We start from the raw sequence: 27,960 nt of genomic DNA, 5'->3' as shown, positions 1-27,960 counted from the left end.
ACGCGTCAGACCCTGGCCTCCCTCCGCATCTCCTCCTGAGCGACCGAGGCAAGTCTTTTAACCTCTCGAAGCAGCCTCCATTTTTGCAGAGGGTCCTAAGAGAAATAATTCCCTTCAACGGGGAGCACCCTGCCTGGCACCCAGCAAAGCACTCAGTAGGTGGTGGCTATCATTATGCAGCTTCCCAGCGTGCTGATGCAAGTTAGAGCAAACTGAAAGGCCTTTGACAGCTCCCAGCCGGGGCACCTCCCGCCCGCCCCGCCGCCCCTCCGCCCCGGTGGTAATTAGAGCCCTCCTTGGGTGTGTTCCAGAGGTGGGGATAGGACTTATTCTGGGTCACAGAACTAGAATAAATGAAGGTAGGTTTCAGTTCAACCGAGAAAAAAGCAAAATGTTCTTTTTGATAGGTAGTGAGCTCCCCAGCACCTCAACGAACCAGCTGGCCCAGTTGGCCATTTGGCACTAAGGCTCTAGGCCAGCCTTGGGCACACTATGGCCCGCGGGCCGGATCCGGCTGTTCTATCCGGTTCTCTTGCTCTCCCCTCCGCTCCTTTACTTTGAATTTTTATTAGTTCACACAAACACTCCATCCATGCTTTTGTTCCGGCCCTGCGGTCCAGTTTAAGAACCCATTGTGGCCCTCGAGTCAAAAAGTTTGCCCACCCCTGCTCTAGGCAGTGGTTCTCAACCTTCCTAATGCCGCGACCCTTTAATACAGTTCCTCATGTTGTGGTGACCCCCAACCATAACATTGTTTTCGTTGTTACTTCATAACTGTAATTTTGCTACTGTTATGAATCGTGATGTAAATATCTGTGTTCTCCGATGGTCTTAGGCGACCCACAGGTTGAGAACCGCTGCTGTAGAGCCTAAGACCATCGGAAAACACAGATATTTACATTACAATTCATAACAGTAGCAAAATGACAGTTATGAAGTAGCAACGAAAATAATGTTATGGCTGGGGGTCACCACATGAACTGTATTAAAGGGTCGCGGCATTAAGAAGGTTGAGAACCACTGCTAGAGCATAAATGGACACGTGTTAGTATTTCTTACCACATAGTTGTATTAGAAGTCCCTTGAATGAAAAGGGGGTGCCAGGAGGAGGTACTGCTGTGTCAGTATTTGGCAAAATGAAAAATTGGCCATTCATACTTTGGCCATCCAAAAAGGCTTATTGAAATTCTACCAGATGATGATACCCCAAATCTTAACCTTCCCCCCTTCAGATACCCCCTCCTGGATCCCAGGTTTAAGAGCTCCAACAGATACCTACACAACTCCTGGTTGGTGACCATCTCTTGTTTTTTAATTTATCTTTATTTTTGAAAAGTATTACAGACGTCCCCTTTGTCTTTTTCCCATTGACCCCCTCCACCCCATGCCTGCACCTCCCCGGCCTTCACAGCCCTATTCTCTGTGCCCATGGGTTATACAGTGCCCATCTCGTGCCAGTCTGAATCTAAATCATGGCTCAGATCAACCACAGAAATCTCAGGTCAAGTACCACAGAGGCACTTTACCAGCAAGTGCCATTGGGGGCTGGGCTGGGCGAGGGGACTGACCTGTCACTGGAGTTCCAGTGGGTGGGGAAGGAGACGGTAGAGCAGGACGGGGCTCTGAGGTTCCTCCACTTTCTGGAGTGCCTGGCCTGGGACTGGGGAGGTGGCCCACCAGTTCGCCCAGCACCAACTCCCAGCCTCCCCTCATCTCCCTCCCAGAGCTGCGTCCCTCGGAGAACCTGTCCTGGAATCAGGGGGGCGGGACCTTGAGCAAGCAGGAAGGGATGGACCCGGGTTCCTGAGACCATACGCATCTCCCAATGCAACCTCCTACCCAAAATAAAACCCTTTTCTCAATTCTTTCATGCTTTGAAAAAAAAAAAAAAATCACCTTTGTAACTCCGAGCTTCCTTGGGTTGACCCCATGACAAACTCAGGGCACCCAGCCGGCTACACCCTAGGGTCCCCGCCTAACAAGGATGTCTGTGTAGCTCCGGGTCTTTCTACACACAGAACTGACCACGGAAAGGCAGGCTGTTCTGGACATTCCTTTTGCGGTCCCCCCTCCCCAACCAAGCGCTGGGCCAGGGAGACCCCAACTGTCCCAGACTCTGACACCCCTCCCCACATGTCCCATCGTCAGACAAAGGAGCTGGAGGACAACATGGAATCAAGTACACATTTTAAAAATGGTTTAATGGAACATAAACTCCTTTAGAAAAACATTCAGCCAGGTGATAACACCCATAGAAAAAAACACCAATCTTGTGTTTATCTTTTTTAATTTGGCATTTGTTATTTGCATTTATATTAAAGCAAAGTGCATCTTTTCTTTATTTTTCTTGTTTATACACATTGCACAATACATAAATAATGATGCTTATAAAACGTCTTTATATTTACAAGTAATAATATATTTATATATAACATAAAATACATTTTTTCTCTAATAAATCTCAGGGTTTGTTTTTTTTTTTTTCCAGGAGTCCTTTCTCTCAAAAGCACTACAATGCTAGATTTCCAATGAGAATGCTTCTCTTGTTCACTTAAACCTTTGTAGTTAGAAAAATAGCTTATGTTAAAGTCTAAACATGCTCATTGAGCTAAGAGCAGTGTCAACACATCATACGAGTGTATGAGTTGGAGAAGAAACGAAAGAAGAGTTAGGTGTCAGTCCAGGATGGTACCTTGGGTTACGATGGACCGAATCCTTGGTGGGAAGGGGGTGGCTCCCCTCGCTGGTCTAACAGCAGAGCTCAACACAGGCCGCAGGCAAAGTGCTGAGCTGGTTTTCTGAGTCCGGGTGAAACCTGAGGGGTCCGGGGCAGGGGAGAGGCTGAGGGCCTGAGAGGGCACCAGGTGAGCAATACTGTAGCTCAGACACATCCAGGAGCAGGTGCCAAAAAGGGAAGACAATGGCAGCGGGGTGGCGGGAGGGGGAGTTAAGACAAACTCGAAAACAACCGATTCTGGGTCAGCCTCTTGCAGCGTTGTTTCTCAGAAGCCTAGTGACAGGCCTGGGTCCTCAGAAGGGGAGGGTGGGGCGGGGGCTTCCCTGGCTGGGGGCAGAGCCTTGCTTCTGGCAACTGCTGGGACACTGGGCGCAGGCTGCCGGGGTACTGTCTCTGCCCCACTGAGCATGCCCAGAGGGCAAGGGAGACACAGCTGGGAGCACAAACCTCTCAGCTGGAGAGGTCATTAAGAAGCTCAGAGCTCGCGGGCGTGCGCGCACACAGACAGACACACACACACCTGTCCACATACCCACTCTGGTAAGTGAAACGATGACCCCCAAGGTTAGGGGCTGCTCCCCGTTCATACACTGTGTTCAGGGGGACTGATTTTTGCTTCCCCTTTTCACATGGGGGTGTCCTGCTAACAGTACGATCCCCCCTCCCCGCAAAAAAGACCCCAACAATCCTTTTCATAAGCTATTTCTCAAAGAACAAAACAAAACGGAACATAAACAAGAATGACAAGAAGGAGGAGGGGGTGGGAAAAAAGAACAATGACCAAAGAGTTTTGCATGAAAAGCAAGCACTCAGGAGGAAAATATTAGCAGCAAAGTAGTTTGGACTGGGCCCGCCCGGCTCGCTCTGTCCTCGCCCGCGAGCGTGCGGCTACCGGCTGTTGAAGATGACCTCCAGCCAGCACGGGCAGCTGCTGATGAACTGGCGGGTGTAGCACTGGCCCCAGCCCTTCACGAAGCTGATCTGCACGGTGAAGCCAGTCCACGGCTGCTGCATGAACTCGTGGTCGTTGGGCCGCTGCAGGCTGTACGCCTTCTCGTAGTCGAAGGCCTTGATGGAGAAGCCGGGAAACACTTTGTGCACCAGCAGCGTCCTGGAGTCCGGGTTGTCCAGTGTGGCCGACTTGATGAAGATGGGGTAACTGCTGCGGTTGTACACCCACACGCCGTCCACCTCCCGCGTGAGCTGGATGCCACAGCCGATTTTGCTCCGCACTTTCTGCACCAGCTGACTCTTGTTGTCCGAATTGAGCTGTCCGAGGCAAAAGCCATTCCCCTGAGGTAGATCATAGAAGATGTCCAGGGAGGGCTCCTGGACGCAGTAGAGCCGCCCCACGCGCGTCTTCTCCTCCCAGTATGCCACCACGCACCAGTGTGACCGATCCCCAGGCTCCAGGAGAAGTTGGGAATCTACAAGACAAAACGGTAGACATGGTTGGCGGGGGTGGGGCTTTTCCCTTCCTCCCGGAATCAACACACGCACACACAGGCGCATCCCCTCGCACCCACAACCGGCTGGGCTCTCGGCACAGGACAGGAGGAGGTGCTGGTGGGGCTGTGTGTCCTACCGGTTCCAGTCCTGCCACTGGGGCCAGAAATCCTGACCCTCTGGTACAAGTGTCCTGCCTTTAATTAAGCAGGGGGCTCGCTGGGCACACCTCATCCCACCCCTTTCCCATCCTGTCAGGGACCCAGACACCAGTACGTGCGCCCCCCTGGCCTAAGGAGGCCCCGTTCCTGTGCGCTCAGAGGCTAAAAGCTGTAAAAGGCCTTGCCGATGGCCTAGAATTCCTTCTGTAAGCTGATGGCATCCTGAAGGCCAGTGCCCTGCGCCCTGGCCATCCTGATGAGAAACCTGGGCCCCAGAAAGCTCGTTGCTCGGGCCCTGGAGCATGACACGGCCAGGCCCAGGCCGTCAGGCTCCAGACCCATTTGCTCCGTGGTCTCTGTGACTTTCACCAGGTTCTCAAGATCAGAGCTTTGGGCAAAAGAGCTGTCTGGTAAAAATGTAAATGGAGGTGTTTTGGGGCAAAAGAATCTCCCTAACAGAAAAACAAACCTTGGTGTCTGTCAGCAGCAGCAGCGCTGCGCACAAAGGGTGGATTCCCGCCAAAATGCCAAATCACAACCCAGGATAGGTCCAGTTAACCCAGACCACCTTAACGAAGCCCTTCCTCCAGCCGACAGAAGATTATGTGTCTAAACTGGGCATGGCCACCCTTAAAGTGCCCTTCTCTGCTCACACCCCTTCTCCTCTCCCTCCCAGCAGCATCTAGGCGCCTGGCCTGCCCCCTCCTTCCTCCCGCCCCTGCAGGCCCCACCCCAGCCGTCCCAGAAGTGTCTCTTCCCGCAGGCAGCCTGGGAGAGGCTGGTGAGATCCCGGTAAGGTGATTTTCCTAAACTGGCACATGAAGCTCTTTAAAGGGGGATGTACGGAAGGAAAGGGAGCCCTTGGCGGCTGGCATTCGGACGACTCCTTAAGCTGGAGCCAGCGGGGCAGGCCTCAGACTGGGAACCATAAATCTCCCCAGCCAGGCCGGGCTGCAGGAACGAGGCTGCGGTTTGTGGTGGCAGGGCGGAGACCGGAAGTCTTGTATTTGTTAACAAAAATGGGGAGAGGGGTGGGGGTGGGGGGCAGGAGGCAAAGGCTTAGGACAGGAAGGAGGGGTTGGCTGTGAGGTGTCTTTCGGTGTGCTTGGCCTTTCTGATTTTGGAACAACTGGGCTTGGAGAATAGATGGATTGTTGCAGCGTGGCCACGGGGTGGAGGAGGGCGGCCCCCCGCCCCCCGCCCCCGTCTGCTGCCCCCGTGCAGCTCAGCACACAACTCCGTCCAGTGTGGACAGGCATGTTAGGACCTGGGAGCCCCATGAACTTTTTTTTCAGCAGCAGCCAGTCTCGCATGGAGGTGTCCCATGAGTAAGTGGACAATGTGCCCTCTGACCCACTGAGGCAGCCAAGCACACACCCCACCTGGCCTTCTCAGATGCCTGCCCGACAGCCACACAATGGGGAACGGAGGGCTCATTCCTTTCCCTTAATCCCCACCCCACCGAAAACCAACCCAGAACACGGGCCCGCCCCCCCCCCCACAGGCACCTATAAAGCACAAGTGTGAGCGAGACGGTGTGTCCCCAAATGTGAGCACACTTGAGTGTGTTGTGTTTGCATGCGCACACATGGGAACATATGGAAAAACAAGAGAGGGACAAGGGCTCCAAGCAGAAGGTGACTCATCAGGCATTAACTTGTTTCTGCAAAGGATCCATCAACTGCTAATAAACTCGTGAGCGCTGGCAATCTTTGAACTTTCCTGCCGAGGGAGCTCGGCCCTGAAGGCTACACAAAGACCCACAGCAGCCACGTAAAGAAGGTCTCTGCGCGCAGGGCGCTGGCGGAGCGCCTCTTCTGGAAGAGGGGGTGGGTGTCGGAAACGTAAGAAGCTCTCCCTTACTGTCCCAACTCCGGGCAACAATCCTGGCTGGAAGGGAGCCACGGGGAGGGCGGCGCAGGAGACCCTCAGCAGAGCCTTACAATACTTTGCTTCATGGAGCCTGGCCCCCTGAAACCTGGCCCTGGCCCCGGCTAGGAGGGAGGAGCAGCTGCAGAGTGGGGTGGGGTGGGGGCCTGGGATCAGTTGCCCTTGTGCCAGGCCCATGGGCAAGAAGTAGGGGCCGTGTTGCCCCACGGGCCTCTTGGGGGCAGAGGAAGCCGGGAGGGGCTGGGGCGGGGCTGGGCCTGAGGTCGGCTGGACTCCAGCCCAGCCCAGCCCAGCGCCTGAGGGGAGAGAGAGAGAGAGGGGAGCGTTCTGGCGGGTTTCTCTTTCATCTGTGCAGCCTGCCAGTCCACCCAGCAATTTGCTGCCAGACATCCCTGGAAAAAGCCTTTTTCTGTGGAGGTTAATGGCCCAGCCCAGATAAACGGCAGCGTGTGGGAGTCCCTGTGTGTGAACAAGGCCCCTGAAAGCTCACCAGGTGCCCTGATCTCGTGCACCGGGACCCCCAGTCACCCCACGGCCTTCTGCCCCGGCTGCTCTGGGCCGTCTCTGAGCACAAACAGCTGCAACCGCTAAGGCCCCTTGAATGCACACTGCGGGCCCAGCACAGCGTCCCGCGTGGCAGATTCGCGTGGCAGATTCGGAGATTCTCCTCCTTTGCCCCAAATTCCCCGTCACTTGGGCTCACTTCGGGGAAGCGCTCAGCATCATCTTCAGAGAAACCCAGTTCCCTGAACGGGGCCCACAGCCCACAAGCACAAGCGTCTGTCTCCCCAGGTCTCGCGGCGAGGACCCCGGCGGATCAAGAAGAGCCTCCCTGGTGAGCCGGGACCAGGGCTAAGCAAGGGCCTCGGAAGCCCAGCTTGGCTACACACACTCCAAGGGCGAGCCGGCCGCCCCTCGTTAACTTCCCTCAGCTTTATCACCTTTTCTGGCATTTTCCCTCCTCAGAACACTGCACAGGGGCTTGTTTTAAAACGGTATTTGCGCATTTTTTAAGCATCAAAAAGAAAAGCTGTGTTGTAAAAAGCTAACTAATCAGATGCCTGCTCACAATTTTTTTCTTTTTATTATGGTTTAGGGAATTTTTGGAGCGATCCCAGAAAAAATGCTGAATCGGCCTAAAATTCCTGTAAGGTTGTCCCCCGGCCCCCCTTTTCCCATTTCCCTTAAAGCATAAAGTCGACCCTTGAAGAGGAAGGGGGAGGGGGAGGGGGTGCCGAGGAAGGCCTTTGCCTGGTGTTGGCACGTGCATTAGGGAAGGCCACGTAGCAAGGAGCTCTCTGCGGCTCACAAAGCGCCATTTGATGACCCCAGTCATGAATGGACAGACCGGGCCCTTCCAGAAGACCAGAGGCTCATGAATGAAGCTCTTGCCGGGGTCTCAACGACATGGGTGACTAGATCTCCAGGCCAGATTTTAGGTAGGGGAAGAATTTTCCCCTTTAAAAAAGTTTTATTTGAAGGCGTAAAGAGATGAGGGGAAAACAGAGGAAGGAAGGAGAGGCAAGGCCAGTGCCTCAGGCATCCCCCCCTTCTGATTCCGGCTTATAAGTCCACCGCGAGACCAGGAAGGCAAGCGCTATTCCCAAAGCGCCAGCGAGAAAATTCTCCCCTCACCTAAAATCTGGCCTGGAGACCTGGTCACCCCATGCCACTGAGAACACGGGCATGCGTGAGAAGGAGGCCATCTGAGCCTGGCTGTGCCCACACAGAGGTGGGGCTAAAGAGGAGAGGGTCCCCCAGATTGTGGCCTTCCAGGACAGGCACACACCTGAGAAGCAGGACAGAGGCACACAGCTGGTGCCCACTGCCTCCAGTGCCCCCCACTGCCAGGGCGCAAGGGGGCTGGAGTACCAGGTGAGCAAGGAGGGGTCTCCACTCCAGCTCACCTCTGCAAGGCACCTGGATTGTAAAGGGGCACTTCTCTGCCAAAATCCAGCAGTGGGATGGGCCTGTGAGCCCCCCTCCCCAAGGTCCCAGCAGAGCAGGAGGCTGAGGATGGAGAAGCCAGGGGAGATGGGCGTGGGCAGAAATGGCGGCCTCACCCAGGCGGATGAGGGCAGATGAAGGGCACAAAGCAGACCCAGAAGTTAAAGCCAGCAGCCCTGGAACGCAAACATCACCGAGCCTCGCCCACGACAGGTCCAGGGTCCTCTCTCCTCAGAACGCCGGCGCCACCAGCGGTTGCCTCATCCTGCCTTCCCCTACAGACATCTCAAAGGTTAACAGCACCGCGGCCCTGCTCCCCACCCTGTCAGGAAACGGCGCCCGGTGCCCATCGTCGATCTGCTCTCATCCCAAAGGCTCACAATGGTCAAGGACCCTTCCCGGGCTCTTGTTTTCAAGAGGCAAATGGCCCAGAACTGAAGTCAATATACAAAAACCGATGAGGTGTCTGGGTCCAGCTTGGGTTCTGGGGTCAGCTCTGATCGGCCGTGTTTCACCCTCGTCGGGACGCGCGAGATCACGCCAGGACTCCGATTCCCAGGCAGCACAGACAGCTCTGGGGTCTGGAGCAAGCTGCCCACGGGGTGGAAACGAACCCCGAGCGGTGCCGCCTCTCTCAGACCCCACCTCGCACCCACGCGCCAAGCACTTCCACCAAAAGGTCCAGAGGATGGAATCCGGCCGCGGCCGTAGGGCTGAGAAAGCGGGATTTCTGTAACAAGGTTCTCTCCACGAAGGTGGCTGGACTGAGGGGTGGGCAGGGGGAGCCACAGGGTTTCCTTCCAAGGCCGGGGACTTCCTCAGCTCCTTGGGCCCAACCGACTGCGTTCCCCAAATCCTGCTCCTCAGGGACCTCTGGCTATGGTGTGACACCTCCACGCAAACCCCACCCCACCGCCCCAGTCCAGATCGACCTCCCACGGAACCTTGGCAGCTCGGAGCGTCCCGGTGCCAGCCTCACAGGGCTGTTATGATGATCAGTTACAAATTAGCGGGGAGCCAGGGCTCAGCCTGCAGCTACACTCCAGGGTCTCATCTCTCGGGGTCTCTACACTCCAGGGTCTCATCTCTCGGGGTCTCCAGCTGCTGGGAAAACACTAACCACCTTCTCCTTTGCCCACCCCATCCCCGTGGAAGACCCATTCTGGGCCCCACCCTACACCTAATAGGCACCTACTGTGTACAGGCCCTGCTCCAAAGCGACTCCCAACAGCCCTCCGAGGTCGCAGGCTATTCCTGTCCTTACGTTAAATGGGACATTAGGCACAGTCACTTGCCAAACAGCAGAGCTGGGATGCAAGGCCAGAACGCTGCTGCTAGGTGTGAGCTGTGGGTGGGCAGCCACCCCAGGCCCCTGAAGCCACCCGTCCCCAAGGGCTCCTCCGCAGATGTCAGAGAACAAGTGTCCTTCGGAACACACTTCGGAAAGGCTATGCCTGCTTCAGGGCTGTGTGGGGGTCCAGCTGTCTCACACCAAGAAGCGGCTTTGCCAAGGGAGCTGCTCTGTGCCCTTGGCCAAGTGGCTTGCCCTCTCTGAGTCTCAGGCTGACGGTCCATAACTAACACGAAGGGGGTTGGGGCAAAACAGCGCCATGGGCCCACTCCCGGCTCCGGCTGCACTCCATGATTCACAAAGTGTTCGTGCTGGTTCCACTTATTTTTACTACCTTCCGGACGGTAAGAAAATCTCTTTGGGAGAAAAGCGTACATTTTTTGCATTTAATTTGCAACAATAAGACAAAAACAAAACAAAATCAAAAGGACCGGGAGATTTGGGTCAGATTTTTGCTGTGCCCACCTCTAAACCAACATGTCCATCTCAAGGAATCCCTAACCTGGGTCCTCTGTCATGTCACTCATGACCCTCAGGAAAAGGGTGAGTCCCCAGGGGAGGGTCTCCTTCCTCACCATCCTTCTTCCAACGTGCCCCTGGCGCCCTGACGTCTCCCACCCATCACCCTCCTCCTGCAAACGCTCCCAAGCTGACTGATCAGCTATCAGCAGGTCCTGCAGGTCTAGAAGACTCATGTGTGACTGTGCCTTCCAGACAAATTGTGATGACTAATCAGTTACTACAGCTAAAATGTACTTCCCTGCTCCCCGAATGGGCCCCACCCCCACACCTCCCAAGGCCCCTCAAACCTCCAAGTCTGAGGGCCGCCCCAGCCCAGGGGTCCTTCCTAAGAACAGTGCTTGGCCATCAGAGAATATAGCTGAGGGGAGAGCCGGGCAGGGGAGGGAAGCCACAGAAATCAAAAAGCTCCCGTCTGTCTCGCCAGCCCGGCTGACGCGGCTTCCTGTGCCCCAGCCGTCAGCCATGCAAATTATAGCGTGTACCCGGCTGCCTGCCTTCGGAGGAGGCCAGCCCTGCCCGCTGCAGAGGCCTCAGAGGAAGGGTGGGGACTCCAGTCCAGCCAACTCCATTCATAATATTTACAGTAAATGGCCTCTCTGGCTGTTGTTTAGCATACATCCAGCCTCATTAAAACTTCTCAAGTTTTAACGGCAAGACTTTTCCACTCCAAGCTGCACCGCGAAGTTCCCACCAATACCCCCAAATAACTCGGCAGCTCTCTCCAGAAAGGGGTCCACACACATGCGCACACGGAGGCCCCCAGGCTTGCCTGGCATTACCTGCCCGCCCACAGGGTATGGACCCCGGCTGGCCACTCCCAGGAAGACACATGTGAAGGTGGCAACAGGAAGGTGGTCAAATCAGATCTCAAAACCCACCCACCTCTTTCCTGGAGGGAGTCCAGAGATCCCCCCCCCACCCCAAATTCTGCATGGGGATCCCCAACTGGGAATGCACACACACTCACACGTGAATCCAACCAAGGAACCATTCCTGAAACCACTAAATGTCCCTCACTTTCTGCTTTTTATTGACCCCTTGTAAGTATGTTGCCTACATACTGTAAGAATCTTAATAAAAATGAATGCTTAAGCCCATTTTCCCAAAGGACACCCCCCCCCACCCCACCCCCAGGGGTACAGGACAGCTCGGCCTGGTTCTGCCTTCTCTGTGGGCCCCTTTTAATCAGCCCCCCTGCACAATGACCTCCAGCTCCCGGAAAGGTATTCCAGGACCTGGCCGCAGGCCCCGCCCTGCCCCCACCCCAGCCCCCCCACAGCTCCAACTCAACTCCAGGTTTTCTAGACTGGGAGGGAAAACCCTCTGAAGACGTGGAAAAATACAGTAGGAAACAAAAGTCCTTTTCATCCCTCCCCTTCCCCAGCTCCCCTTGTTCCATAACAATTATGAAAACTGTTGGATGGGATGACATTTTGAACATTTACTACATTCCGGCCAATAAATTCCAGTGCAGGAGCCGATGGAAAAGCCTCCTCCTCCAGCAGGCTCCCTGGCTCCCCGCCCCCCTCGCCCCCCACCCCCTGCTCACTCCCAGACCTCATTCCTTCTTTCTTTACAACCCAGGGCCTGGCCAGGCCGGGGCCCACACTGTACTTACAGGGAAAAACAACAGTACGCCAGACTGGAGACAGTGTGCAGACTGGGAAAGTTAATCATTACTTCTGTCTGCCTCTGTAATCTAATCTCTCTGGCTTTGACACACTCACTGTTCAGCCATCCCAGCCCTTTCACCCCAGAGCACCCAGGACCTCCTGGGCCTGAGGTTCCCCCTTCTCCAGTGCCCTCCCAGCCTCCAGTGAGGAGGCCAATGGAATGAAAAAAACAGAAACGTCTCCCCCACCCTGGGCTGCCACCACAGGGCCCCTGGAGTCCAACACAAAGAGCTGGCTGCTCTGTGCTGTGCCCCCCATTTCAGAGGCCCGGAGTCCTCTAAAAGGTGGGCTGCAGTCTGGCTTGCATTGCTGCACAGCCAGGCCACTCCTCCCCCCAAAACATGGATAGACTTAGTCACCCCACCCCGACCCCTGCTCTTCTCTCACCACCCCCCCTCCCCGCCCAGGGCTCACCCTCACGCCCACCCAGCTGCACCTCCAGGAGTAAGATGGGGTGCCCGCAGGCTCAGTCTATGCAGATACACAAGTCAAGATGGCCCTGTTGTATGACACTCACCTAGAATCCCTACCTGGCCCAGCAATCCCACTTCTGGGTCTAAACCCAGCCGAGTTCTGAAGATATGATTTACCGCCTGTGTTCATAGAAGTACTATGCGCAACAGCCCAAAGTTGGAAGCAACCCCAATGTCCACCGACGGAGAATGAATAAGCGAGCCGTATACAGACACGTTTAAAGAAAGGCAATTCTGACACACGCTACAACAACATGGATGAACCCGCCAGACACAAAGGGGCAAACACTGTATGATCCACTCCTAGGAGGTACCTGGAATAGTCAAACGCATAGAAAGAAAGTGTTGTCAGGGGCTGGGAAGAGGGGGCCCCCGTTAGGGTTTAGTGGGTACAGAGTTTCAGTTTGGGGAGCTGAGAAGTTCTGGAGATGGTGGCGGCGATGATTGCACAACTATGTGAGGTACTTAATGCCACTGAACCATACCCCTGTAAATGGTTAGGACGGTCAATGTGAGGTATACGTCTTCCCCCTGAACAATGAACAAGGCCCTGCTTCTCCCAAAGCTCTCCCTGCATGCGCACACGGATCCCACCGCCAGCCTGAAGACCCCTGGGAATATATGCCATAGGGGTATGCATTTTCATTTTTCTGGGGAAGATTCCTTGGCTGTCACTCATTCTAGGAAGAGTTTGTAAGCCAAGAAACAGGAATAACGGCAATCCCCATTCGTGCACAGAAGGGGCCATTAGCCATCCCACTACCTCAGCAACAGGGGTCTCATTCCCACTCCAGCACAAAACCAGAAACCCAAGATCACAGAATGCCGGAACCGAAAGGAACTTGGAAGACCAGGTCCAATCACTTGCTTTCCTTCCCATTCTAACTCTCTCTAAGGCCCTGGACCGGGCCTCCAGCTAACATGGATGGGGGGAGGCTTGAATCTTTGCAGGCCGCCTACTCCAGGCCTCATCCCCAGCGGGTTTTCATTGAGACCCCACCAAGTTGGAGTGAGGGAACTGTATTGTGCACCCCAAATCACAGAAGAACTCAACTTTTAAAGCTTTTCCCTCTGGGTTACTCATTAATGGGGGGAAGGGACCATGCTGGCTACGGGGCAGGGGCAGCGTGAGACCCACAAGGTCCCCAAGTGCTCCGGGGTGGGGTTCATGACCCTTTCCCAGCCTCACAAGCTCACCTCGCCGCTGACTGGGGTAGGACACACTCCCAACTTCATTAGGTGACTGGTCGTGGTGGGAGGTGGGACAGGTGGGTGGTTGGAGACAATTTAACCTCCGGGGTGTGACTACTGACAGCAGAGCCCAGCCCTTTCTTGGCGTCGTAGGTTTTGGTTCCTATGAAGCGACTAGCCACGTTAGAAAGCAAAAAGGAAAACAGAAATGAACAGACAAGAGCCACCAACACCCCCTGGCCTGGGTGTCCAGCTGTCTTCTGCCTGAAGGGCGGGAACCCCCCCTTTGCAGGATGAAACTGGAGGTGACATGCATCCTGCCCTTTCTGCCCTGGATCTAACTCCAGGCCCCAACAGCTCTCCCAGCCACAGGCCATCGGGCTCCACCGAGAAGCAAGATTAATTAAATTAGCATGAGTCAGCCCCCAGGGAAGGGACCCGCAGGATGAGTGTGAAAATGAAACACCTTGGTAATTGAGTATTAGATGACTCCGTGCAACCCCTCCCCGCAAGGCAGGCCAAGGCCTCACACCCGGGCTGGGACCTGACATGCGCCTGACCATCAGATTTCAAATTAGAAAGCGCAGGTGCACCCCAGGTGCTCTCCCTGAGAACCAAGCCCACCGGGTTTGAAAGGGAAGTCAAACTCCCAGGCTTTCCAGACATCCCGCCTCCCCTGTGGCTGCCAGGACACTACCCTTCCAGGTGTCCCTGGCAGAGCCAGTGCTCGGCTGGTCCCCTCTCTGCACACTCAGGCCACTGCCAGGGTCTGGATTATAACTGTGCCTCCTGCTGTAACCTCACAATCAACAAGTGTGGAGGGAGGAGACGGACCTCTGTTTATCCACAAGCTTTGTTGTTATCAACTCTCAACAGACCACACCATGGAAGCAGAAGACAAACGGGTTGACAGAAGCCCTCAGCCTGCCTTGTGGGCTCCATCACCCCAGGGGCCCATCCATGCACCCCCAGGCCTGGCCCCAACCCCATGGGACCTGGCTCCTTCTGTCCTGGAGAGATTGCCTGGGAAGCAGTCCCCTCCCAACGGCACCTTCAGAGAAGCCACCCCATCTGCCGCCCTCCGTTCTATCAGGGCCCAAGAACCGCAGCTCCACACCCCAGAGAGCCTGGCACATAGCAGATGCTCAATAAACAGTTGCTAAATGAATGAACCAGAGACACGCTGGCTTCAAAGCAGCCGGCCCGCCCAGCTTTACACCCACAGAGGAAGACACCTGTGAACCCACCCTGGGAGGAACCGTGCCTTCCAGGCAGGGGTCAGCCAGAAAGGCCCAGGCCCTGTCCTGGGCTCCCCGTGGAGAAGGCAAGAGGGCAACCCCTGCCCTCGGAGACTTCCCAGTCAGCTGTGCGGAGAGGATCCTGAGAGGCGTCTCCACGCCAGGCGCCGGCCCGGCAACCTCTGTGGGCACACCACCTGCCCACAGCAGTCTGCCTTGGCGCCCTGCTCTGTTTGGACAAGTTACCCTCACTGAGTGTTCAACAATGCTTTTACACACCCCAGGGCTCTTGTAGTGTTATGAAAACAAAACCCCGCACGCTAAGGGAAAAAGCTGGGGGAGGGGGCAGTGGGGAGCAAGCAGGCCACACACACACACACACACACACACACACACACACAGACACATGCGTGCGCACGGCTTTCTTTCTGGTCTCCAGCTTCTCGGCAGCACAGGTGGGGCGCTGTCCCAGGTCATTAGAACAATGGCATCATCAGGCTTAGAAGCCGAGAGATGGGTCCATGGACACTGTTTTCACACCCGGGTCAGCATCACCTTGTCCACACCACCGTGGGGCGGGGCTCCCTCCCCCTAGAGCAGAGCACAGCTACTGGGCTTGGCTGTCCCAGGGACACTCTGCCGCCTATTTCCTCCCCTCTCCCCACTGGTGCCCTAGAAACAGTCTCAGGAGTTAAGGAACTGGGGGCTGGGGTGCAGGGGGAGGGGATGTGGGTAGAGGGCAATTCAGTGGCTTCAAAATAAGGCAGCCCTGAGTTCCAACCTGCCAATGCCAGGCACCTCCATTTAGGGGAAGGAGACCCCAGGGTGGAAGGACCGAGGGCATGAGGAAATGCCTACCCAACCCCACCAAAATGAAATACATACGATTTTTTTTCTCTCTTTTTTTGCAAGTTAAAACAGAGCAAATGACACTGGGTGGGGCTCGGTGCGGAGGGCTGCACAGCCAAACCAAAACTCGCTTGCAGCCAAGGCCGCCTGGCCTGGCCCCGCCGCCCGGGGAAGGAAGCTGCCAGTCCTGAAAGATCCCTTAGTGAGCCGGGAACGGAGGCTGCAGCGCGCATTTCCACTGAAGGTGACCCTTCTGGTAAAATATTTTTTAAAATAATAAAAATAACATAAAGTTCTCAAACAGCCTCTTTCTTAAAAGAAATGGCCTAAAAGTTCTCGTGGGGGTTGGAAGGGAAGAAGGGGGTGAACAGGGCCGGCCACTACCTCTCAGGAACAACTTTTTTCTGGAGTTCTTCTCATAAAAGGAATGATGCAATTTCCTGTCTTGTCCCAATGTTTCCTGTCCGCTTACAAGGTGAAAGTTATTACCCTGTTTTAAACCCCCGTCCTGAACTCTATAGAAAGTTCTTTTTCCACCCAGTGCCCCGTCCCTGTCCCAAAATCTCCCCGCCTTGGAATATGAACACTATCCTTTTCTACACCGGGAAAGAGAAGGCTTAATAAAAAGCCTCATTCTCTCTTCAGCGGGGACTGGGTCTACAATCCGTTTCCCCAGGAACGAGGCCAGGGCGGCCCGGGTCCCCAGAGGGAGAAGTGGAGGGGACCCGAGGCAGCCAAGTCCCCCAGATGAGCCACCGTGTTTTGGTGGCGTTGCGACAACCAGGTGATGGTTGCTTTCTCGGTGTGTTAGCCACTAAATCCAGCGCTGTGCCTCAGCAGTTAATAATATCTTCCCGCTGAAAATAGCCCGGAGAGGAAGCCTCTCCGTGACAGTAGGCAGGCAGCCAGGCTCGGGGCTGGCCATTCAACACGAGCGAGAAAGATGGTAGGGCCAGTGGTGACCTCGCGGCGGCCGTGCCGTACAGTATCCTCACGAGGCTCGCACAAAGGCAGGGCTCCCGGGCGCGCCTCCCGCCTCCTCCGCAGCCCTGGAACCTGGGCAGGGATGTCGCACCGACCAGGGGGACCAGGGACTCCGGCAGCAGGGCCAGAGGAGGGGTCTGATCAGCCAGCGGGAGGTCGGGGGGACCCCAGGCTCTGGGAGACGGCCTCTGCCTCGAGCTGGTGGGGAACCGGTGCAGGCACCTCCCATACAGAAAGGCCAGGCTCAAAAAACACCCCACAGGGAACTCTCCTTCAGGTACACTGAGTCCGAGAGCTGGGCTCATCGACGCACACCCCAACCCCAGGAGACCTCAGGGGTGCTTTGGAAACAAGTGTCTATCAACAGTGGATCCCAGGCACCCAACAGGAGTCTCCCCATTTTTATCCGCAGAGTCACTGGTTTTTTTTATTGATTATCTAAATATCTGCATGTACTTAAAAGCTACCAACAAGGCACTCCTTTTTAAAACTGTGGCAAACTACCCCTAACATGAAATTTACCATAAAGTGACATTGCGTGCGTTCGCAGAACGGCGCCACCAGCACCACCACTGTCTAGTTCCAGGATATTTTTATCATCCCAAAAGGAAAGCCTGGCCCCCATGGGTCACGTCTACGTCAAAGGCTACTGAAGGAAGGCACAAGTTAATACACACCTCGTCACGTTTCCACAATCAAGCAAAAGCCTTATTTGGGAAGAGGCTCAAAAAGCTAGATACTCATCTTCTTCACTGCGGCAGCATATACCGTAGGCCCCCCCTTATCTGAGGGGGAGACGTTCCAAGACCCCTAGTGGATGCCTGAAACCGCGGGTAGTACCAAACCCCAGATATACTAGACAGACGTACCTGTGATAGTATAATTTACAACGTAGGTACAGTAAGAGATTAACAATTACAATAATATACTGTAATACAAGTTACGTGAATGTGATCTCTCTCGAACTGCCTTGTACCGTTCACCACTCTTCTCACGGTGGTGTAATTTGAGAACGGTCACCTTTTCACTTTAAGGAAGCCCTGTAGGCTCCCTGTGGCCCACTCTGACCACCAGCGTCACTCCTCTCACCAGTGCACTTCAGGGCCATTAGGAAGTAAAGTAAGGGTGGGTCTGATCACTGGGAGGCTACTAGGTAGCGTCTACAGTGTGGAGACCCCAGACAAAGGGCTGGTTCATGGAGAGATTTCATCACACTACTCAGAGGGTGCGCAATATAAAACTAAGGAACTGCTTTATTTCTGGGAAACTGGACCCGCAGAAAGTGAAACGGCGGGTAAGGGGAGGCCACTGTATAGAATCACAGAAAACCGGCTCCACCACCGAAGAAACTCCCCACAGGAACACAGACCCTTCCACCCCTTCCACCTGGGGTTCCCCAACTTGCCTTCAAAACCTACGGATGCCAGCACCCCACCAACAAACAGACTGGGGTTCAGGAGATTCCATTCACTGAACCAAACCAGCCAGGGCCCACAGGTCTTCCAGTATAATCCAGCTCCAGCCAGGCTCTGCTAAGAAAAGGCCCGAGGGGGAGGGCGGGGCAGTGTGCTAGCCGATAGCCAAAAGCTACACCAACACCGAGCCCTCCCCTGACCCTCTCCCCCTTCGCAGTTGCCTGTTCCGCCTCAACAACAGGATGCATGAGGCAGCAGCCCAAATCTGCCCCAGACTTTCAATGCTGCCACCCTGCATTTAACCCCTGCCTGCCTGTCAACCTCATTCTTTCTGGGACAAAAGGGGTTTTAGCAGTGAGCCCTTCTCCACAGGGCCGCAGCCAACAGCCCGAGCTGCTGTCCAGGACTGATCTTCCCGGGGTGGGTGTGCCCCAGGTGAGCGGGCCCTAGCCCTGAGTCACGATGCTGGCATTTAGCGAGATATGGACTGGGTCCCTAGAGATTAGACGGTCACTTCTCACTGTGGCCTGGGGAGTAGGGAAGGGTCACATGTGCTGGTCCATCTGACTCATCCCTCCAAGCCTAATGTTCTTGGCTACTTGGATGAGTTCAATCCACCCCACCCCCACCTGGCAATGGAGAGCTCCGTGCAACCACTGGCTGCTGGTGCCCAGGCAGGGGAAGGAGACACCAAAAACGCAGCCACAGGCGCCCGGGTGCCCCGTTTGCCATCACCATCCCAACCCAGACAATACATAATTGTTCACATGCGGCTGAATACATTTCCTTAAAACATGGAGGAAGCTTTCCCAAGCTACTTGGACTGAGCCAGGACCCAATTTTCAGATCATACAGGTATTTTTGAAGACTCCTCTTGACAGCAGGGATCAAGGAGGATTCCAGAAGCGGCTGCTGAAGTAAGGACACTCCCATCACTCAGACACAACTCTACAAGGGCCTTCAGACCTAGCAAAGGAGTCGGCCTCCCTTTGGATGGTGGGACAGTGTCTCTCCAATAAGCAGGACTTGGCACAGCCAAGAGACGGCCTCGATACTCAGTCTCCATGGCTTCCCATCGCCCTCCATGAAGCCCACAGGGCCACCTCTTTGGAAGTTTAAACAAGTACAAGTGGTTGCTGGCCTCCACTCCCTGCCCTCACCGGGGAGGTCTGCATGGGTGAGGCCCAGCCCGCGCCAGGCACTTCAATAGATAAAGGAGGCGGCTGGAGAATGGGTGAATAACCTGGAACTTCCAAGGGAGAGAGAGGGTGTTTCTTTCGCCCTCCCGCAAACCAGGACAGCAGGCACGCTCAATAACAGCCCCCTCCTGGAAACCACAGATGGAAGCTGTAGAGATGGCAGCGTCTAGCACATGCGTTTAATCGCCAGGGACACAGTGAAAGCTCCAATCCCCTCCATTGCCAACAGCAAGCCGAACCGAGAAGCTCCTGTCAGGGTCAGACCTCTCCTCCCCGAGGGGTCTTCCTAGGCCAGGACACCTCCCAGCAGCAAGGGCCGGTTCTGGGGTTTTTCTGGGGTTGTAGAGTCAGGTGCCTTTCAAAAGGCACTGTCCTCGGGCGACAAGTCACAATGCAGGGCCAACCCACACTCACTCACTCCCTTGCCCCCAAAGCGCACAAGCTCAAGAAGCCCATCGACCCCATGTGAGAGGGGCCCAGGCCAGTCCCAGACCCACCTGCGGGCACCTGTCTGCGCACCGGCCCGCCTAGCTGGGGGTCGGCGGCACAGCACGCTGGCGCGCATGCGCGCACAGCCCACCCGGCCCTGCGCAGAGCAATCCATCTGTCTGGAGCGCTGGCTGTCAGAAATGAAAGTACGCTCTCCTGGAACCGAGGCCCAGCCTTCTAAAAATGTGCCGTTTTCCCAGACCGGGAAGCGTGCAGGGGTGGTGCGCTCGCTGCGAGGCCCGAAGGCCGCGGCCTGTCCCCGGCCAGCCCCGCTGCGAGGCTGGAATTCCGACCCGCAGCCAGCAGGCCAGCTCCCAGGGCCTCGGCCGCCCACTCCCCTTCCTCTCCCCTTCCTCGCAGGAAAGGGAAGGGCCCGCCTTGGAATCACCCTGCATTTCAGGAGGGGCATGCCTTTGAGCAGAGCCCCACCCCCACAGCCGAGGCCCCACATTTTCACATTCGGCTGTTTTTCATTCCCTTCTTCCCGTGCCAAGAGCATCAAGCCCTGGCTCCCGCTGCCGACCTGCCGCCCACCCTAAACTGAGCCCCATTCATTAAGGCCGCTCTCGGCCAGGGCAGGACAGGAAGGAAAACAGCACACGGGGCCTGTGAGAGAGACACTCAGAGAGGCTATTTCAAGGCGGAGGAGGGGAAGGAGGGGGCAACCCTGGTGGGCGCTTTCGCCGCTTGCACCTTGATGCCCACCTCCCCCATCCCCAAGGCAAGCTCTCACCCTCCTGCCTCTGCTAACCCCTTCCCCTGCCCAGCAGGGCCCCCCTCCTGGGCTCCGCAGCCACCGCAGCCCCCAATGGCCTCATCCTCTGCAAGGCAGACACACCCAGCCCTGCCCCCCACCCCCCATGGAAAGATCAACTTCTTGAAGAGGAGGAGGTTTGGGCTGTCTCCATTTCAAAACCCTCTGCCCTGGCCCCCGGCCAGTACAATCATCTTTTGGGGGGCATTCTCGATGCAAAGGGTGTAACCCTAGGTTTTCTCCATGCCCATCACCTCCCCTCCAGACACCCCCAAACCGCTGGCACCAACCCAAAACACAATTTCTTCAATTTCCCCCCACGGCACATTATTAATAAACTGCTCCAACTCCAAACGGAAAGAAGAAAGAGCTCAAACTTTGAAGCCTTGGGAATTAGTAAATCAAGGGCTAAAATTCAAAACAAATGCTCTTTCATGTTGGGGCCCCCCCTTTTTTTTTCCTCTTTGCAGTTTTGTTAAACCACGGGATCCTTTCAGAGGCAAGCACGCCTTCCTAGCAGCTCCTCATTCATCTAACTGGTTGTAATTGGGGGTGGGGGGCAGGATTAATAACTGTTCCCCCCCCCCGTTTCCTTCTAGAACTGGAAAAGCTTTTGGGAGCAGAAGCCCACCCATCTCAGAAGGGGCTCGGCGGGGTGTCCTGTTTAGTGGGTCACACTGCTCAGCCATGGGGCGCACAGCGAGGTGTCGTCACTTCCTCCAGCAGAGGAGACAGACAAGATGTTATCAATCAGACAAACCTTCCCAAGGCCCCTTTCAAAGCTGCCACTTCCCCTGCTCACTTCATGTGGTTCAGAGGGGCTGGGGTGCCTCCTGCATGCGCAGGATTTAAAAAACGAAACCATCTAACAGCAGCATCCTGAGTTAGAGCCTGAGTTATTCTGCCCAGACCCTTTCCTCCCCCTGGCCTTCTTTCTCTTTCTTTCAGGAACTCTCCGAGCCTTAGAAAGCAGAAAAGATGCAGTTCCCGTGTGGCCGCGGGGCCTCCCCTCCTTGCAAGCTCTGGCTCACTCCCCATCCTCCCTCCCCGCCTAAGCCCCCTCCCCTCTGGGGGTCCCTCTTTGTCCTGCTCAGTTTTCATTAGGAGCTTTGAGTAAACAATCCCTTCTGTCTCAGATAACACTGAGTATATACTGCATAGAAATAAAAACAAACAAGGTCTCCCTGAAGACACTCTCGCAAGCTCCATTCCTGGAGAGGCGCTGGGCGGGACTGCCCGGGATGACCTGGGCCTGAGTGACGCTTGACCAGTCAGTCACCTCACAGGAGAGGATGCACCACAGCCTCCCACAGACAGTCTTACAGCTTCCCTCTGAGCTGCCATGGTCCTACGCCAGTGCTCCAAACAAAGGCAAGAAAGGACAAATGCCCAGACTCCGCTGGAATGTTCCCCCAGGTTACTTTCCTCTTGCTGTAGCTGGTTTTTAGAAAACCCAGTGGTGGGCATCCTGGGAAAGACAGGTGGAAACAGAATGGCTTTGGAAAGAACAGCAATGCCTCTCGGGTACATTGCTAGAGAGTTTCTCCAAGTTTATCACTCTCTTCTCGTCTCTCAGGGACAATGATGCTCCGGCTACCCAACGCCCCCCATCCAATCCCATAACCCCCAGCTCTAAGGAAAACCCTCCCTCCTGGGTAGCAGTGTTAGTGCCTGTGTCTCAGTGCCCAGACCCTGTCACTACAGCATCCGGCCCTGAGCTGGATGGGGAATTAGGACTTGGGAGAAGCATCAAGGGCATCTACTCTGAACGCCCATCCTACACTTGGGATCTGTCTTCAACAAGTTCCCGAAAAGTGGACCCATCCCCTTGGAGGCGCCCGAAGTCGAAAGGACAAGAGCAAAAACAAGAGCTGAAACCTGTGAACTAATGACAACGAAGTCGCCAAGTGGAAGCCCCCCCACCCCCAAGCAGGAGTTGCTTAACAACAACCATAAAACACAGCACAACACCAGTCCCAGGTGGACCCCATTCCTCATCCATGGAGCAGTCCTGTGTCCTGGTGTGTCAGGGACTTCAGAATGATGAGCTGAAGGGCCCCAGTGACACCAAGATCACATCCAGTTTAATGCACAGGAAAGTGAGAATCCCAGACCAGCTGGGGTGACAGAAGGCTGGCCACCCCCCCTTCCTCCGTCTCCAGTAATTTCAAGGTCTTGGAATTTGCCAGGAAAACCCGAGAAGGTGTCTTACCTGAAAGCCCCCCAGGGGCCAGATAATTCGTTCCCCCTGTTTCAGCGGAGGAAGGCACAGCATCTGGACAGTCTGCTGTGGATTTGAAAAGGGGAGAGAAAGAAAGAAATACACAAATAAATAAAAACACCAAGATTAATTTTTAAGCACATTCTAACCAGCATTAAAGAGAAACCACACATTCCAAACGGCTGACTCCCAGCCACGAGGCTGATTATGAATGGGCTGCTCAGGGCTCGCTGCCCATCATCAGACAGACCACAGCACCTTGTCACCCGTCTGGGCTCCCAAGGCCAGTTAATCATTAGTCAAGTCAGGCTCGATCGGCAGACTGGCTGGAATTTCTCTGTTACTGCAAGTCCCCCATTGAGGAAACCAGGTAGTTCCCAAGGTCAAAGGAGGCCCCGGTTCCGACTCTCAACCCTGGCAGCTGTCTTCTTGCCATGGAGCCCAGACACTCCTTGCCTGGACCCAGGGACCTGTCCGCCAGCCCCATGGTCCAATGTCTCACCCTCATCTTTTTCAAGACAAACTTCCCAGTTCTTAGGACTTTCTCAAGACGGGTGTTGGGCTCCAGGGGGGCTTCTTTTTCCTTTTTTTTTTTTTTAATATATTTTATTCATTTTTTAGAGAAAGGAAGGAAGAGGCGAAGAGTCAAACATCGATGAGAGAGAAACATCGATCAGTTGCCTCCTGCACACCTCCTACTGGGGATGTGCCCGCAACCAAGGTACATGCCCTTGACCGGAATCGAACCTGGGACCCTTGAGTCTGCAGGCCGACGCTCTATCCACTGAGCCAAACCGGTTAGGGCTTCTTTTTCCTTTTTAACTGAGGGGCAACAAATACAGGAGAGAATCCATCTCTCAAGTACAACTCCATGACCTGTACTCATGCGTACACCTGTGTAGAGCCACCACCAGATCAAGACCCAGAACATTCCCAGCAAGACTCCCAGCCAGAGGGGAAATGCTCTCTGCCTGCTTCCAGGCCTAGTCCAAACTCCCCATCTCTGGAAACCTTCCCGGGCAACCCCCAGGCCTGTAAGGCTCCCGGCCCTCACTTCCTGTAACATCTTTCTGGCATCCAGCACTTGGGAGTTCCCTTCTGCTGTCTGGACCTGATCCTTCACCTTCAGATCCTGACTGTGCTAACTATCCTATAAGCTTCTCCTCACGTCTTTGAACCCTCAGGTACTAGCCCCAGTGACCTGCAAGTCAATGAGGATAAGGACAAACTGAGCTGAGAAACTGACTTACCAACTTCCCTCCAAGCAATTAAAATAAAATAAAATAAAATAAAATAAAATAAAATAAAATAATGCCCACGAATCAGAACTAATTAGTCCCAGGAAACAAAACTACACCAACCCTGTCTTACTGAAATCCAGCGAGAAAGGCTGGCTCAGAGAAGGGGCTGCCAGGCTTGGCAGCAAGCACCACACCAGGGTGGATGTTGCAGGTGCCAGTCCCCAGCCCCCGGCCACTAGCAGGAGGTACCGGGATGTCCGTTACCGTTTCCCACTGGAACCACTTGGTCCATAGGAAACCAAGCAAAAGAGCAGTCTGGAGGCCAGTAGCCCATGGGAGCCTTTTACTAGCCCCGCAGCTGTTTCCGTGACCTGATAAAGGGAGGTAGGGGGCCTACAGGTAACCCCCAAGCACCTCTGGGTTTCTGCTGCTTACCCGCCCCTCTGTTCTCTCTACTCCCTCTCCACCATTCTGTGGCCTTCTCTCAGGCTGGAAAAACAACTTCTCAAGAACTCTCTTTAACCCGGAGAGGGGGGGAACGAGGAGCGGCGGGAGGCAGGGAAGAGAGAGACTGTGTATCAGTGTAAAGTACAATTCCTAACAGGAATATTCGGTTTTACAGGATACACTTAATCACATGGAAAACAATGGGGGAGGGCAGGAAACGGAGTTGCTTGTTACATGGTGTGTCCCCTGCACTTTCTAAGCTACTTTGATGGTCTTTCACATGTTCTACAGGTTGGCTGCTACCTACCCCCAAATGGAAGACACGCCCACATCAACCATGATGACTTATCCAGGGCGCTCCGCTCCGCTCCCCCCACCCAGTCTTGGCTGGCTGAATCCCAGGGCAAGGTGTGTTTCAAAGGAAGGGCCCGGCCTCTCAGAGCAGAGCCGGGACCACATTCAGGGTGTCGGCCTGCCTCAGATCAAAGGTAAGCCAGCTCCGCACTGGCAACCACAAGCGTTTTTTATGAAATGGGGCTCTGCCCTTCTGCAGAGTCTTTGATCTCAGGAGGGATTTACAAACATTAATTAGGCCTCCCTACCACCCCTGTGAAGTAGCAAAGTATACCTGTTCGACTGGCACCCAGGTAAACTGAGGTGTCACTGACTAGCGTAAGGGACCACCCGGGGCGCTGGGCCATCCCCAAGGGTTCAGCACCTGTCCCAAACGCTCCCTCCCCAGGCCACCAGAGCCCTCGCTCCCCCCTGCAGGTAGGCAGGCTAAGAGGCTTCCGCATCCCCACTGGCCCCAAGCTACTGCCAGCCAGGCTTATCAAGTGAGGTCAAGGCAGCCCACCTCCATCGCTCCGCCAGAGAACAGCTGCAGTCAGGGGCTCCGCTGTGGCCGGTGATGCCCACTCCCCAGAGCCCAGGCTGGCACACACTCCTAGAGCCTAAACATTACCAAGCACCCAGCAAGTGTGGGGCCTGTGCGAGGTCCCTCACTCTCCCAGCAGCGAGAGTCCTAGAACAGCGGTCACCAACCTTTCGGACCTCACAGACCACGTGGCCCAAGGACCACCAGTCACTGTCCTAGATGCAAGCCTGGGGATCCGATCGGTGGAGGAGTACAAGGGGAGGAAGCTGGGGTCCCACGCCCCTCACCGAGGGAATGGTTCCAGAGCCAGGATAGCCTTGTCAACTTAGTTCCAAGTTTCCTAAATGCTGTCCAGGACAGAGGACCCACTGCCATCACCACCACCACTAAACACCGACTGTCCCAGCTCTGCCCCAATCCATAACCCTGGTCACAGAAGGACAATCTACTGCACTGGAAGCATCCCGGTTTTTAGGCAGGCGCATCGTCAGGCCTACAGAATGAATGAACGAACCAAAAACTGAGCAAATGAATGGCAACTCTTTGACCATCTGGATTTATAAAGAGGCCTGGAAAAGGTCAGAGCAGGCTGAATTAGCAGGTAAAGGCAGGCTAGGTCTCTAACTTTTCAACTAGACTTTGGAGGCTCCATCTGCCAATGAACACTAGCTACCTGGGCCTCACACCCAGCAACAGCCCCCGTCCCCAGCCATTCTTCAAACCATGGGGCACAAGGAGCAGAGCCTGCAGAGCAACCCCCTCCATGAAGTGAGATCTAAGTGCAAACACCATGCCCTTACCCCTTGCTCAATGAGGGAAGGAGGGGGTCTTCCTAACTTCTGACTGCCGCAGGGCACACAGCCACCCTGCTCCTTCCCAGAAAATGCTGCTGGCTCGGGACCGCCTGGCACCCAGGTCAACAAATGTCAGGCCCTCACAGAGGGGGCAGTGAACCACAGCACAACGGAGCGTGGCTGTTAGCCCTGAGTCCCTCCAAAGGCTGCAGGCTCAGGACCCAGCCCCCTTCCCACTGCCTCTTCCCAAGTTGGAGACTTCACGGAAGGGATTCCCTCAGTTGTGCAATGGTTAAGATTTTAACAGCTGTCCATTGGTTCTCACCTAGGAACCCAAGGCCAAAAATTCCACCCAGAGCTTAGAAACTTAATGTAAGCGGCAGCCCAGCCGGCGGGGCTCAGTGGTTGAGCGTGAGCCTATGACCAGGAGGTCAGGGTTCGCTTTCCGGTCAGGGCACATGCCCGGGTTGCAGGTCCAGTGTGGAGTGTGCAGGAGGCAGCCGATCAATGATTCTCTCTCATCACTGATGTTTCTCTCTCTCCCACTCCCTTCCTCTCTGAAATCTATTTTAAAAGTAAAAAAGAATGCATGTAAGTGGCAGATCTAAGTTCCCCAGCCAAATATTCTTCTCGCACATTCGGAGAAAAACCTGGGGCAGCCTCCCATCTATGGATCTGACCTCATCACCCCTGGCCCTGGTAGCCAGCAAAACCAGCCCCAGCCCCTTCCATGTGCTGGGGGGGGGGGGGGGGGGCCTTTCCCCTTACCACACTCTATGTCCTTAAACATCACCGCCTTTCCTTCATTTCTTTTTCTTTCTTTTTTTTGGTTTTATTTTAAACAAAGCGTTTTGGGTGAGTAACCAGCTGTTTGCGTTTCCGATTGGCAGGTTAATCACTTCCTATTGGCTGATCTGCAGAACTTTTCTCCCCCTTGGAAATGGCACATTCCTGTCTTTGTGGCTTCTCTGTTTACACACATTTTGCTACCTAATGTCAACACTTGCTAATGAATAAATATATCACTCCACTCACTGAAAACTCCTGGCCTGGCAGGATGGCCGCTTAAATCCGGTGAGCAGGCTTATTCCGGTATCTCTGCAGGAAACGCGAGAGAATGCAACCCTTTTCTTCTAGGGGTGTAGGTTTCTGGGGATATTTTACCCCGGGGGGGGGGGGGAGAGGGTCAAGGTGATTGGTCTGTCTCTCTTTTGGGGAAAACCTCCAAATTTGAAGACTATGGAAGAAAAAACAAAAACAGGACAGAAGTGGCCTTTGGAGCACTAACCTCAAGAAAGAATTCTTGAGTCTTGAAGCCAAAAACCCCGTCAAAGTTATTCTTTGAGAAAACAGGGCTTGATAATTTCAGTTACCGTTTGCTACAAATACAGAGAGCTGGTTATCTCCTCATTAATGACCATTTATCTGGTGTTTTGTAAATCGAAAGCAAAATATCACATGCTTTGCAGGCCACTTATTAGACAGGCACTCGGCAAGCAGCAACGCCTTCCCGACTTGAGGGAGCAGCGTGGAGTCCCGGGAGGGCTGCGGGCTTCGGTTACACCGTTCATTAAAGTATTTAATTTATGACAACGCCCCAGCAAAACTTTTAATTAGTGGGGGGAAAGCCCAACAGGCAAAACTCAGGAGGCCAAGGACTTGTAGAACTCCAAGAGCGAAATGAGGCCCAACCCTTCACTTTTCTCAGAACCTTGGCAAAAAATAACATTCTATTTTCCAGGCATCCAGTGCACAGGGCACCAGGTTTCAAAGTTACAATCACTGCTCTTCAGCTGATGAACCTCCCTGGGTAAGAAGGAGCTCCTGGACACAGGGGCCACCCGGTTGTCACCCCCACAGCCTGCCTTGCTGACCCCCCCCCCTCCCCTGGGGAATATCAGCTCCATAGGGTGAGTCCTGCACTGCCAGCCAGGAGTTGAATGCAGACAATCACAACAGAGCTGGTGCCAGTCTCCAGTGAGTTTTTGCCCTGGCCCCATGCCACCCGGTGACAAAGCAACAGGCAGGCACAGTATGCCAGAAACTTTTATAGCCCCGACC

At 54.8% G+C, this 27,960-nt stretch overlaps 1 protein-coding gene across 2 annotated transcripts in view; it reads right to left on the bottom strand.

Annotated features, from left to right (window-relative positions):
- Nucleotides 1-2,180: 2,180 nt before the first annotated feature.
- SMAD7 (SMAD family member 7) overlaps nucleotides 2,181-27,960 on the bottom strand; it is a 29,449-nt gene continuing 3,669 nt past the window's right edge. The window contains exons 3-4 of one of the 2 annotated variants that reach the window (XM_080683739.1): nucleotides 22,532-22,606; nucleotides 2,181-4,164 (exon numbers count right to left, since the gene is read on the bottom strand). In XM_080683739.1, coding sequence (XP_080539865.1) covers nucleotides 3,626-4,164; nucleotides 22,532-22,606 — 614 coding nt within the window. In that variant the 3' untranslated portion in view covers nucleotides 2,181-3,625. The remainder of the gene's footprint in view (nucleotides 4,165-22,531; nucleotides 22,607-27,960) is intronic. The other variant, XM_080683740.1, reaches the window with a different exon arrangement.

The sequence above is a fragment of the Plecotus auritus genome, assembly GCF_963455305.1.
Source record: "Plecotus auritus genome assembly, chromosome: 8".
Lineage (NCBI taxonomy): Eukaryota > Metazoa > Chordata > Mammalia > Chiroptera > Vespertilionidae > Plecotus > Plecotus auritus.
Note: the sequence above shows the minus strand (reverse complement) of the source record. Positions and strands in the feature narration are given on the sequence as shown.